The 14385-nt window shown below is 40.6% G+C and overlaps 2 protein-coding genes across 4 annotated transcripts; one reads left to right on the top strand and one right to left on the bottom strand.

The window, feature by feature from the left end:
* The first annotated feature begins 647 nt into the window (after window positions 1-647).
* LOC121569212 (2-(3-amino-3-carboxypropyl)histidine synthase subunit 2-like) lies at window positions 648-4029 on the top strand. 2 transcript variants are annotated; one of them, XM_041879979.2, is made up of 7 exons: window positions 648-684; window positions 1077-1234; window positions 1345-1457; window positions 1653-1873; window positions 2115-2804; window positions 2998-3186; window positions 3374-4029. In XM_041879979.2, exons 2-7 carry the CDS (start codon window positions 1085-1087, stop codon window positions 3514-3516), a joined length of 1506 nt encoding a protein of 501 aa, XP_041735913.2. In that variant the 5' UTR covers window positions 648-684; window positions 1077-1084; the 3' UTR covers window positions 3517-4029. The 2 variants fall into 2 exon arrangements, with proteins under 2 accessions (XP_041735913.2, XP_045077355.1); XM_045221420.1 differs by having other exon boundaries at window positions 655-702.
* A 549-nt stretch (window positions 4030-4578) lies between these two features.
* On the bottom strand, window positions 4579-13491 carry LOC121569213 (neutrophil cytosol factor 2-like). 2 transcript variants are annotated; one of them, XM_041879980.2, is made up of 15 exons: window positions 13248-13490; window positions 12924-13006; window positions 12393-12501; window positions 12032-12166; window positions 11667-11774; window positions 7688-7747; window positions 7464-7507; window positions 6884-7028; window positions 6662-6727; window positions 6394-6466; window positions 6242-6285; window positions 5936-6096; window positions 5728-5839; window positions 5434-5551; window positions 4579-5274 (listed from the first exon to the last, which is right to left on the bottom strand). In XM_041879980.2, the coding sequence occupies exons 1-15, from the start codon at window positions 13419-13421 to the stop codon at window positions 5183-5185; spliced, it is 1524 nt and encodes a 507-aa protein (XP_041735914.1). In that variant the 5' UTR covers window positions 13422-13490; the 3' UTR covers window positions 4579-5182. The 2 variants fall into 2 exon arrangements, with proteins under 2 accessions (XP_041735914.1, XP_041735916.1); XM_041879982.2 differs by lacking the exon at window positions 4579-5274 and having other exon boundaries at window positions 5459-5551; window positions 5712-5839; window positions 13248-13491.
* Window positions 13492-14385: the final 894 nt, after the last annotated feature.

Raw genomic sequence — 14385 nt, 5'->3', positions numbered from 1 at the left:
TGACATGAAAAGCAAGCAGAGAAAATGCTTGGATGTGTATTGACATTGAAATGTCTAGTTTGAGGACCAAACCATGAAATGCGGAAAGCTGCATTGTCTAACTATCTCCTGTATTTGTAATTTGTCTGGTGTGTTTTCATATTACAGAGTACCCTACAAAATGAATGAAAAGTTATTTATGATAGGATCTTGACAACAGATATGAACATATTGCAATTTATATTAATGCATTATTTTCATGCACTGTTCAGTAAGAAACCTGTGTATTTTGTGTTTGAGTATGCTGTAGAAATTCATCGATATTTGTGCAATACTGTCCAAAGTGTGCATTTCTGGCTATGTATTCACAGTAAAGAAACTTGCTATGATGCAGCTCCATATTCTAACTCAATTGTTTAAATACTAGGGGACTCTGGTGAGTCATTGAACACACATTCAATTTCTCTACAGACCAATGGATGTTTTTAATGACAAGATATTGTAAAACTGTATGAAGGAAAGCATCACTTAAGTATGACTTAAGTATATAAAAGATAATTTTGCCCATATCAGACTTGTTTTTTTATAATGATTATTTACTATCCCAGAGGAATAATCATCTTTGCACAGGGGACCTTTATTGTGAAATGTGACAGAAACAACCCGGAAGTTATTTCCTGTGGTCCTACACGTGTGTTTACATCGGTAAGCTTAGCCTGTCAGGTATAATGCAATTTATCGTAGTTTGTTATCTGATTTAACGAATACTTTATTATGGTGGTCTTTATGAGAAACTTGCACCCAATACTGCCTATGCCTGGGTCACCTCTCTAAAATATTTAATTTGACATCACGTTGGGTCATCATTTACGAGCTAGCTAGCACGTAGCTAGCATACAGTAGCCTGTATCGACACATAATAAATTGCAGATACACAGCAGAAATTCCATGTTTTGTTGTAGTAGCATTTATCATAGACGAGGAAATGCATATTGAGCCTTCATGATCATCTTGCTACATTTTTAACAAAGTGCATCCGGTGATTGTGTGGTCCTTGGGATGAGATGCTAATTCCACTAGCTATTTTCTATTCCTAGATGTTACAATGACGGATGCATTCAGCACCAACAGTGAGCTGGTTCTTCAGCGCGTGCTGGGCGTGACATCAGAGAAGAATGTTCACTCTGGGAATCTAGATGAGCTTTATCAGATCAAGGAGACATGCCATTTCATCAACGATCATCAGTTCAAAAAGGTATGAGGATCCAACAACGCAGTTGCTAGCTAACTAGCTACATAAATTGTCACTTGAATAACAGTTTGTGTGTGTGTGTGTAGGCTAGTTATGAATAATTTGTGCTTTAGGTTGCCTTGCAATTTCCAGATGAGGTGCTGGTTGATTCAATAGCAATTGCTGCAGAGATAGAGAAGGGAACCAAAGCAAAACTATTCATCCTTGGAGACACATCCTATGGCAGGTAGGAAAACATTTTTGTGTCGTTATCAAAAACATGAAATTGATAGAAATTTCAACTTATTTAATTATATCTTATTGAATGAGACTAGTGCATTTGCAAGCATTCGTTTGGCCAGAATCACCATTGCCATTATTTGTTTTAATAATTTGAGATTCATCACTATAACCTTATTGTCAATACTCTTGATATTTCCAGTTGTTGTGTGGATGAAGTTGCAGCGGAGCATGTGGGCGCAGACTGCATTGTGCACTACGGAAGGGCTTGTCTCAGCCCGTCCAGAAGACTCCCACTGATGTACGTCTTTGAGAGGAGACCTGTGGTCCTGGAGACGTGTGCCTCCTCCTTCAGAGAGCTCTACCCCGACAGACAGAGTCACGTCATCCTCCTGTACGATGTCAACTATGCTCACATTAATGGTAAGCCTCTCAGCTTCACACAATGACGTATGTCCCATTTGTCCCATTGTGTGAATGTTTTTTAAGACTGGAAACTTTGAGTTTGTGATATCCTTACAAAGGAATGTGAGCGATTTATACTTTTTTCCTCAGGTTGCATTGCGGCATAGTTTTAGAAATATATTAAAATGAGATATGTGTTTCAACACATTTTAGCAACTTACTTAATACTGATTTATAGCATGATAATGTCTCTCCTCAGACGATCTTCTGGCACTACTGTCCTCTGAGTATCCGAACATTGCCGCCTCAACCCTTCACGTGGACGGAGAACTTTGCTACAGTCACGGACAAAGATATGGACAACACAATGTCAGCAGTTCTCAGTGTCAAAACGGTGATCAAGTCGTTCACCAGTTCGGAAGGCAGTTTGTCTTGAAATGTGGACAGACCGTTGAGGACTACAGTGTGTTCTTTATCGGCCACGAAGGTGCAACCTTGACAAACTTCATGATGACTTGGAACCGCTGCTCTTTCTACTCTTTTGACCCTGTAACAATGACAGGGCGGACTGAGTCGATCAGTATCAACAAAGCTTTGATGAAGCGATATTACGCAATAGAGAGGGCAAAGGATGCCAGTGTGGTGGGCATTCTTGTGGGCACACTTGGCGTGGCAAACTACCTCACTATCATCGAGCAGCTGAAAGAAACCATCCACAGAGCTGGGAAAAAGAGCTACATGTTTGCCATGGGGAAACTGAATGTTGCCAAACTGGCTAACTTTCTTGAGATTGACATTTATGTACTGATCGCATGTCCTGAGAACTCTCTGTTGGACTCCAGTGAGTTCTACAAACCGGTCGTGACCCCCTTTGAAATGGAGGTGGCCTGCAACAAAAACAGGGAATGGTCGGGAGAGTATGTCACAGACTTCCGCGATCTGCTTCCAGGTAGGATCTGATTGACATTGATTTGTTCCTGAATTAAAGTTTTGTGAGCAAGAATAGACATGGTGCTGTACTGTGCGTATCTTAGCCTGGTCCCAGATCTGTTTATGTCATCATGCCAGGAGTTGGCAAGACAATACAAACAGATCTGGGACCAGGCCATAGGTATCAAGACTAATAGTAAAACCTGTTGTAGGTGGATCTAAGCATGTGGCCTTGGCGAACCCTGACGACCTCGAGGACGGTGATGAGACTGATGTCTCCCTCATCACTGGAGCTCTACGAACGACCCACTTCTCGTCCAGTGAGCCAGTGTCTACCTCACGCGACTCCTCACTCGTCCTACGGAACCAGACGCTCACTGTGGCCAATGCTAACACAGCTGGTACGATATATGGGAAAAATAGACATAAATATCTAAAACTAGGCTAAATTCACAGAATCGTGACAGGCTCCGTTGGGTTGGGGTTTAAACTCCACTCTGGGATTGCAAGACCATTAATAAAGATGCTGTTGAGTGATTACTTTTCTTGAGTTACAATTTTCATATTTCCTTCATCTGTTTGTTTTAGCCACGTTCCTGGCGGGTCGTAGCTGGCAGGGACTGGAGCAGAAACTGGGAGAAACACCGGTGGTGAAAGCATTAGAGGGAAGGAAAGGCATTGCCATTGCCTACGAAGAGGAGCCGATGACTGACAGGGACCATTCATCATGAAGGCACTCATCACATCCAGATTATTAGTCCTCATTGCTCATTTTTTACACATATCAATCAATATATTATGTTGCTTCATAGCTCAACAGTTTCCAATTTAAGTAATCAATCTTCTGACAAATTTAAGGCCTTACCAGGATTATTGCATAACTAAGCTTTATCAGGTGCATTATATTCGTGTAAGTCACGTCAACATAGGCTTTTTTTTTTACGCCGACACTGAAGTGTGTCATGGAGGGAGAACTGAAAAGTGCAAGCCTTTTCCTGTTATTTATGCTTTTTTGTGAACATCTCTTAGACTTGAAGCATACGAATATAAAGGTTTATAGATTAGTTGCGTCAACAACAAAAAATGCCTGTCAAGAAATATGCAGCTAGTGTAGCAGTGCTTTGAATGTGATGACTGTCACAGTACAACATAACTTTAACTGTTTTTAAGGGTGCGTTCGTAAATTCAAACTCGAGTGCCAGTGCGCTCAGAGTGTGCTCTGGGTGTTCGTAAATTCAGAGCTTTGTCAGATTGTCCATTCGTAAATTCTGAGCGTTTCGCTCTCGGAGCGTTCAGAGCGCACACTGGACGCTCTGGCCGAGGAGTAGGGTTGATCCGAGCATTCTGACAACACAGCAGTCAAGCACCCAAGCTAACTGGCTAACGTTGGCTAGCTTGCTAGCTACTTCCAGACACAAATGAGAGAACACCTCACTCTGACCATTTTACTCGCCCTAGCAGAGCTGTTTCCATGTTAGCCAGAGCATTGGTGACTGTAACTGTGCTGCTGGCAACAATTTAATGACGCTTTTTTGCCGACGTTTGTAAATTCATCAGTTATTCTGCGCTCTGGCACACTCAGACGAGAGTGCTCTGAAATCGGAGTAGATAGCCAGAGCGAATTTACGAACGCACCCTAAATGAAACAGATAGAACTTTGAAAATGTGAGACCACATACTTGGACTTAAATGCACTCATCACTGTTGTGAATACACATAATTATTATTATTTATTCAACAACTTTTTGCTCTATGTACTGTAAATCACAATTGAGATATACAAAAGAGATATATTCAAGTTATGTCTGATTTTATTTTTTAATTCAAATCAATATAGACTATTGGTGTTAGATCAATCGCAGTTGAAATTAATTGCTGACCATCAAATGTGCTCTGAAAGCTGTTTTCCTGTACACTGGAATTCAGAATAGTCTATGGCTATACCCAATGTTTAATTTGTTTAACAATGACATAAGAAAATAACTTAGACTTAGCAGAACTACATTTTTTCTGAGGAAACTTCATTTTTTGTTGTCCGATACATACACATAACAAATAATTAAAAACATACTACTGCATTACATTCAAATACGTAGAAAACCAGGGCATGCTTGATTTGTGCCTGCCAAAACGGTTATTGAAACTTCATACTTTAACAATAACATCACATAAATCAGTAAATATCAGCCTAGCGAAGAAAAGTCCTTAGGTAATGACGTTTCGGACCTAAATGCCTTCCCTCAATGTAAATGTATAAATCGGACTTTGTGTCTGCTTCTGTAAGTTTTTCTTTGATGATGGTTGGCGGTATCCAGATTTGAACAAAGACAAAGTAGAAATAACAAATCCCACAATCTCGATAAAGTCATTGTTCCTTAGTCTTTTGTTCTGATCATATTATTTATCTTTCATGGGAACTTCTTCAACGAAGGATGCCGGGAATATGCCAATCTTTCCGTTGCACTGTCCCTCAAACCAGTCTTCATTGACTGAAAAGAAAGTAATGAAAATGGAAATTCTGAATTTTAAGAAAACAGTAGGTTACAGCTCATCCAGGATATCATCTAATAACAGGATAATAAACACTGACACAACTGATTTGTGCATTGTCGAAATGGTGCCCTGCATGAGAGAAATTGGTTGCTCACCTTTGGAGAGAAGTAAGATGGTATCTCCTTGATGGAACTCAAGGTCCTCTGGAGTTGAAGACTCGTAGGAATGAAGAGCCATCAGGTGAGTCTGGCTTTGCAGCTGCTCACTCATACCCTGTAGTGTAGATTACATGAAATAAGGGTAACAAGTACCCATGATGACATCTGTCGGCACTAAATTGTCTTGTCAGTCAAGTTTTATATCCCATACCCTCTTTTTCTAGGAGTTGACCATTATATTTGTAACTTAAAAGTCCACATAGCAAACAACTTACTGTATGACCACATTACCTCTTTGAGCTCACACCACAGTGTTAGACGACCATTGTGGACACCGCTCCAAACATCTTCCATCCTCGTGTCCTCATCAATCACTATTTTACCAGAATCTATGTGGGCATAGCTTGAGAAAAATCACACAAAAACCCTGAGCTTGGTTTTGTAACGGTAATGAATGTTGAATTAAAGTTTTGAAGCTAATGTTTAAACAGTGCCATACCTCAAGGTGATTGCCATGGCAGGAAGGCCCAGTTTGTTACTGATTTTCTCCAGAATGGTTGTGTAGGGAAGTCCAGGCACCATGCAGATTGCTATGGTGTATGTGAAGTGCACTTTCACTACACACAGTGAAGATTCATTTGACTCTTCAATCTGGCAAGACTAGGGAATGAAATAAATGTACAATGATATTTTAAATTTGTACACATAGAGTACTGATAAACAATTGGTATCTACTTTGGATATTGCATGCTGTAAATTTTTTATTTAATAATGTGTTGAGATCTATTTTGAATAATTCTCATACCTCTGTTTCTGTGTCCCCGATGCTCTGATTTTCAGCAGCCAAAGCTGTTACAAAAATACCCCCCCAAAAGTAAAGTTATTTGTTGCATAGCCAATAATTAAAACGTTAGCTATACAACTTTCATTCCATATTTTTACATAACAGATCTTTACCAGATTTTCTCTGAGGTCTCGTCGGTGGTTCTCGTCTAGGTGGCGTTGGGGAGTCATCCTTGTCTGTCCCATCCTACAAGAAAGCAATCAACCCACATAGGAGGAATCAATTAACATAGCAATTGAAGGGTATGCTTTACCAGAATTTTAGGGATTGCACCTTAAAGGATTTCAAATTTGTTATAGCCCAGCATTGACACACACAGGTGTTTGAGTCAATGCCATCTTGTGATGAGGAAAAAACACAAACTAGATGGTAGAAATGTACCTGATCTTGCTTAGATGATAAGGTTATTTCCAAACGCTCCAGGAAATTATAAGGAACAAGCCCCCTCTAAAAATGTAAAGGTTAAATGAATTAACTGAACACATCGTATAATTTTTTGAATAAGGATGCTCGTAATCAACCGAGTGTCTATCACATAAAGAGAACAATAGATGTACATTTTTAATTCAAAGCATTTTTTCAGTGTAATGTTTGTAATCATACTCTTTCATTGAAGATGACAGATGCCCAGTTGTCTGCTCCGTTGTTCAGCACAAAGACGATGTTGCCAGGTACCACAGCTAACTCATCACTTGTCTCAGGGACAAACTCAAAGAGGACAGTGTGAGGCTCACCCTCCTCCAGAGCCCTGTGGGGGGCGACAGAGATATCCTGCATTGATATCCGGCACTGTTTCTACATGCTAACGTTTTAGCATTTTTGCCACAAATCCCATTCAAGTCATGGGACCGATATTAGCATTTGTATCGCATAATTTTCAATACATTTATAAGTGACTTTGTTGAGCTTCACAATCAATTTAAAATACTTTCGGATTATTTGGACATGATGCGTGAACATTTATAATATTGCTCCCATGACTTGAAAGGGATTTGTGCCACAAATGCTAAAATGTTAGGATGTGGAAACAATACTAGGGAAACTAAACCAAAGCATGGATTGCCGTCATAACTTTACATTTTAATTGCACTATAACGCTGAACTTCCGCGATACGGATTGAATCGTGTCAAACCAGCCCCACAGTCTCTGCTAGAATTAACATCAAGATCACATTAACTTTACCTCAGAACTTCAGGCACCTTTGGTCTGGTAGGAACCTCTTCAACCTATTCTCACCGTAGAAAATAGCACATCCCATTACACTGTTACACTGAATATTCCTCCTCTATCAATTGTTCCATTTTAATTGTTGATAGTTTTTATTTTAATTGATCGTAAAAAATAATAATTGTTGATCATTTTTAAGGCACTATTAAAACATCACATCAAATCATATGATACTTCACCTGTGGCTGTAACGGAGCAAAGCCAGAGAACTCATCCTGGAAGACGATGGAAGAAACAACCTGAGAATAGAGAATAAAACAGGTTCAACATGAAACAATACTTTATGAAATGCCTACTGATAAAGTGCCAAATATCTAACTAAAGAAAAAACTAAAGCAACACATTTTAATTGCACATTTCAATCCAATTAGGTAATTGACATGCATTTTGTATACACATCTACAAAGTCGCAACATTTTGCCTGTTTAAGATACAGTGCCTATAGAAAGTCTACAACCCCTTTAACTTTTTTCACATTTTGTTGCATTAAAAAGTGGGATTGAAGTATATTTAATTACATTTTTTGTCATTGATCTACACAAAATACTCCATAATGTCAAAGTGAAAAGGACATTCTGCAAATTTGTACAAATTAATAAAAATGAAAAACCTAAAATATAGTTGTAAGTATTCACACCCTTTGTTTAGGCAAGCAAGCATAAATTAGTTCAGAAGTAAAATTTGGCTTAACAAATCACATAATAAATTATATGGAATCACTCTTTGTGAAATAATAGGGGTTTAATTTATTTTTGAATGACTAGCCCTTCCTCTGTCTCCCATACAGTGTATTCAGAAAGTATTCACACCCCTTGAGAGTTTCCATATTTTGTTGTGTTACAGCCTGAATGATGGTTGTAAAGTCGTCTCAAATAAAACTGTGAAGGACCTCGGCGTTACTCTTGACCCTGATCTCTCTTTTGACGAACATATCAAGACTGTTTCAAGGACAGCTTTTTTCCATCTACGTAACATTGCAAAAATCAGAAATTTTCTGTCCAAAAATGATGCAGAAAAATTAATCCATGCATTTGTTACTTCTAGGTTAGACTACTGCAATGCTCTACTTTCCGGCTACCCGGATAAAGCACTAAATAAACTTCAGTTAGTGCTAAATACGGCTGCTAGAATCCTGACTAGAACCAAGAAATTTGATCATATTACTCCAGTGCTAGCTTCCCTACACTGGCTTCCTGTTAAGGCAAGGGCTGATTTCAAGGTTTTACTGTTAACCTATAAAGCGTTACATGGGCTTGCTCCTACCTATCTTTCCGAGTTGGTCCTGCCGTACATACCAATACGTACGCTACGGTCACAAGACGCAGGCCTCCTAATTGTCCCTAGAATTTCTAAGCAAACAGCGGGAGGCAGGGCTTTCTCCTATAGATCTCAATTTTTATGGAACAGTTTGCCTACCCATGTGAGAGAGACGCAGACTCGGTCTCAACCTTTTAAGTCTTTACTGAAGACTTATCTCTTCAGTAGGTCATATGATTGAGTGTAGTCTGGCCCAGGAGTGTGAAGGTGAACGGAAAGGCTCTGGAGCAACGAACAGCCCTTGCTGTCTCTGCCAGGCCGGTTCCCTCTCTCCACTGGGGTTCTCTGCCTCTAACCCTGTTACAGGGGCTGAGTCACTGGCTTGCTGGTGCTCTTTCATGCCGTCCCTAGGAGGGGTGCGTCACTTGAGTGGGTTGAGTTACTGACGTGATCTTCCTGTCTGGGTTGGCGCCCCCCTTGGTTTGTGCTGTGGTGGAGACCTCTGTGGGCTATACTCGGCCTTGTCTCAGGATTGTAAGTTGGTGGTTGAGGATATCCCTCTGGTGGTGCGGGGGCTGTGCTTTGGCAGAGTGGGTGGGGTTATATCCTTCCTGTTTGGCCCTGTCCGGGGTTTCTTCGGATGGGGCCACAGTGTCTCCGGACCGCTCCTGTCTCAGCCTCCAGTATTTATGCTGCAGTAGTTTATGTGTCGGGGGGCTGGGGTTAGTTGGTTATACCTGGAGTACTTCTCCTGTCTTATCCAGTGTCCTGTGTGAATTTAAGTATGCTCTCTCTAATTCTCTCGTTCTCTCTTTCTCTCTGAGAACCTGAGCCCTAGGACCATACGTCAGGACTACCGGGCATGCTGACACCTTGCTGTCCCCAGTCCGCCTGGCCTTGCTGCTATTCCAGTTTCAACTGTTCTGCCTGCGGTTACGAAACCCCTACCTGTCCCAGACCTGCTGTTTTCAACTCTTAATGATCGGCTATGAAAAGCCAACTGAGAGACCTGAGCCCCTAGGACCATACGTCGGGACTACCGGCCGTGGTGACTCCTTGCTGTCCCCAGTCCGCCTGGCCTTGCTGCTATTCCAGTTTCAACTGTTCTGCCTGCGGTTATGGAACCCTACCTGTCCCAGACCTGCTGTTTTCAACTCTTAATGATCGGCTATGAAAAGCCAACTGAGATTTATTCCTGATTATTATTTGACCATGCTTGTCACTTATGAACATTTTTGAACATCTTGGCATGGTTCTGTTATAATCTCCACCCGGCACAGCCAGAAGAGGACTGGCCACCCCTCATAGCCTGGTTCCTCTCTAGGTTTCTTCCTAGGTTTTGGCCTTTCTAGGGAGTTTTTCCTAGCCACCGTGCTTCTACACCTGCATTACTAGCTGTTTGGGGTTTTAGGCTGGGTTTCTGTACAGCACTTCGAGATATTAGCTGATGTAAGAAGGGCTACATAAAATAAAATTGATTGATTGAATATAAAATGTATTTAATTTAGATTTTGTGTCACTGGCCTACCCACAATACCCCATAATGTTAAAGTGAAATTATGTTTTTTGAAATTTTTACAAATTAATAAAAAATGAAAAGCTGAAATGTATTGAATACATTTGCAAACATTTCTAAAAACATGTTTTCACTTTGTCATGATGGGATATTGTGTGTAGAAAAACAACAATTGAATCCATTTTGAATTCAGGCTGTAACACAACAAAATGTGGAATAAGTCAAGGGGTATAAATTGGCTACTTTCTGTAAGGTCCCTCAGTCAAGTATTTCATTTCAAGCACAGATTCAACTACAATGATTGGTAGATGCGTAACAATAACAATTCAGACATTGAATACATCTTTAAGCATGGTCAAGTTAATAATTATGCTGTGGATGACTTATTAAACCACCCAGACACATCAAAGATGCAGTCGTCCTTCTGAACTGAGCTGCAGGATAGGAAGGAAACTGCTTAGGGATGTCACCATGAGGCCATTGGTGATTTTAAAAAAGCTACAGAGTTCAATGTCTGTGATGGGAGAAAACTGAGGATGGATCAACAAATTGTAGTGACTCCACAATAATGACGTGACGTAAATGACAAAATACGAATATTCCAAAACATGCATATTTATGTAACAAGGCACGAAAGTAATACTGCAAAAACACACAACATAAGAATACACTTATTTTCAAGCATGATGGTGGCTGCATCATGGTATGGGTATGCTTGACATCGGCAAAAACTGGGGAGTTTCTCAGGATAAAAAGAAGCTAAGCACAGGCAAAATCCTAGAGGAAAACCTGCTTCAGCTTTACACCAGACACTGGGAGAGGAATTTACCTTTCAGCAGGACAATAACCTACAACACAAAGCCAAATCTACACTGTAGTTGCTTACCAAGAAGACAGTGTATGTTCCCCAGTGGCCAAGTTACAGTTTTGACCTAAATCTGCTTGAAAATCTAGGGCAAGACTTGAAAATTGCTGTCTAGCCATGATCACCTTGACAGAGCTTGAATAATTTTGAACAGAATAATGGGCAAATATTGCACAATACAGGAGTGCAAAGCTCTTATGAGACTTACCCAAAAAGACTCTCAGCTGTAATCGCTGCCAAAGGTGTTTCTAGCATGTATTGACTCAGGGGAGGGGGGGTCAATACTTATCTAAGCAAGGTATATTAGTGTTTTACTTTTCATTAATCTTTTAAAAAATATATACTTTTTCTTCAACTTTGACATTACAAAGTATTTTGTGTAGATCGTTGACAAAAAATAACAATTAAATTAATTTTATTCCCACTTTGTAACACAATAACATTTGAAGAAATCCAAGGGGGGTGTAGACTTTCTATAGGCACTGTATGTTTTATTTTGAGAGAGAGATGAAATTGATACCTTGGCCTTGCCCAGGTAATCCTTCTTCTCCAGTTCAGCCACGTAATGCTTGTTTGGCTTGAACAGAACTTTCGCCGGGACCTCAACTGGCTCAAACAGCTTCTGCTTCTATAGGAGTAACAGAGGATTTACAGAGGATCACCAACTTTGTTGAACACTCAGACACAGTGAAAATGCATAATAACTACATGTTAATACACTTTTCACATTACTGAGCCGAGCTGCCTGGCCTGGTTACTCATTCACTATAGTTGCTGGAACTGTGCTGGAACGAACAATATAAAAAAGAACAATCCAAGCCAGCACAGTATGGTTTGGGTCAACATGATAATGTGAAAAAGGTGTAATAGAGAAGGGCCACTGACCAAGATGCACTCCAGACCTCTGTCGATGTGGCTGAGTTTGCCCTCAGTCCTGAGGTTCAGAGCAGTCAGGAGGGTCTCCTTGGCTTTCTCCCACTGACCCAGCTGAGCATGGGCCTGCGCCATGTTGTGCAGTACCTGTGGGAGTGATACCAGTCACAAAAAAGTGTTATTGTTGTAGTAAAACTACAGCTATACAGCACTTCCCCCCAGATCTCAAAGTGCTTTACATTGAAACACCCACCTATGCACTGCAGCTATTGTTCTCTGCGTGTACATACTGTGATGTTGGGATAGGTTGCTGTCCCAACACCAATTATTGTTACACTGGCAAGACTTCCATCATATCTTTACCTGGACTCACCTCACAAGCATATAATTTGTATCTCAGACCAAGAGGTTTGTAGTCGATCAGCTGGTTCCCCCTCAACTCCCTGAAGGCATGTTGGAAATCAGCAAAAGACTCCTCATACCTGCAGGCAAAATGAAGAGAAATCCATAAGTCATTCACTATCCTGCTATACACTTAAAAAAAGGGTTCCAAAAGGGCTATTTGGCTGTCCCCATAGGATAACCCTTTTTGGTTCAAGGTAGAACCCTTTTTGGTTCCAGGTAGAACTCTTTTGGGTTTCATGCAGAACCCTCTGTGGAAAGGGTTCTACACGGAACTCAAAATTGTTTTACCTGGAAACAAAAAGTGTTCGTCAAAGGGTTCTCCTATGGGGACAACCAAATAACCCTTTTATGTTCTAGATATAACTTTTTTTCCTAAGAGTGTATGTCTGTGAATTGATTATTCATATTAACACACCATTTGAAAGTATGGGATAATGTTTTTAATGTTTTATTATAATGCATCCAATCACCCATCCCTAATATGATAGATTTGTCTTGCCTCTCTTTTTTGTAGAACGTCAATGCCCTTTGAAAGAATGCAACAGCCAAGTGTTGATCCTTTCCGATACTGCCATCGAAAGCCTGCGTAATATTCAGAAGAAACTCAGTGACTTCCTCCCAATGAAATAGTAGGCTGTCACAAGTTTTGTGTACTATAACGGCACTTCCCCTTTTTCTGTGACTTGCACTTTTTGGGAAAAGAACATGTCATTACAATGTGATAGTAACTATTAATCTTAGATGCAGTCTGATTTCTTTAGTAAAACAGGGAAAGAGAGGATTGTCTTTCAAGAATGATGAAATTTGGTAACAAATGCCATACCTTTTCAGCTGCATCTAGGTTCTTATTGATCAAATGTAGACAGCCAATGTTGAAAAAGATTTTGGAGTTCTTTTCCTGGATGTCCAGAAATGTTCCAAGGGCAGCAGCAGAGTCCCCCCGTTCGAAACAGGCCACTGCCTCATCCCACTGTTTGAGAGTGTTCACAAATGACATGGTTCCAAATCAGGGAACTGAGCTACAGTGATATGGAGAGATGAGAACAGTGGAACCACACTTCGTAGACTGACACATTTCCCACAAGGGGGTAGGCAGGAAGTGTGATGATGACAAACTAAGGTTTTATTTCACCAGTTCATGGTGTTGGCTACAACATGGCTAAAGATAGTGTTTGAAATAAACATGCGTTTGGTGTCCATGTAAAACTGCTCTGGGCTCTAAACACATATTTATTTTATTTTATTTTATTTAACCTTTATTTATCTAGTCAGTTAAGAACAAATTCTTATTTACAATGGCGGCCTACCAAAAGGCAAAAGGCCTCCTGCGGGGACAGGGGCTGGGATTACATAGGACAAAACACACATCACGACAAGAGAAACACCACAACCCTACAAAAAGAGAGACCTAAGACAACAACATAGCATGGCAGCAACACATGACAACAGCATGGTAGCAACACCACATGACAACAACATGGTAGCAACACAACATGGCAGCAGCACAACATGGTAGCAGCACAACATGGTAGCAGCACAGAACATGGTACAAACATGATTGGGCACAGACAACAGCACAAAGGCAAGAAGGTAGAGACAACAATACATCACGCGAAGCAGCCACAACTGTCAGTAAGAGTGTCCATGATTGAGTCTTTGAATGAAGAGATGGAGATAAAACTGTCCAGTTTGAGTGTTTTTTGCAGCTCGTTCCAGTCACTAGCTGCAGCGAACTGAATAGAGGAGCGACCCAGGGATGTATGTGCTTTGGGGACCTTTAACAGAATGTGACTGGCAGAACGGGTGTTGTATGTGGAGGATGAGGGCTGCAGTAGGTATCTCAGATAGGGGGAGTGAGGCCTAAGAGAGTTTTATAAATAAGCATCAACCAGTGGGTCTTGCGACGGGTATACAGAGACGACCAGTTTACAGAGGAGTATAGAGTGCAGTGATGTGTCCTA

This window comes from Coregonus clupeaformis, chromosome 7 (assembly GCF_020615455.1).
Source record: "Coregonus clupeaformis isolate EN_2021a chromosome 7, ASM2061545v1, whole genome shotgun sequence".
In the NCBI taxonomy this organism is placed as follows: domain Eukaryota; kingdom Metazoa; phylum Chordata; class Actinopteri; order Salmoniformes; family Salmonidae; genus Coregonus; species Coregonus clupeaformis.
This window is presented reverse-complemented; position numbering and strand designations above follow the sequence as displayed.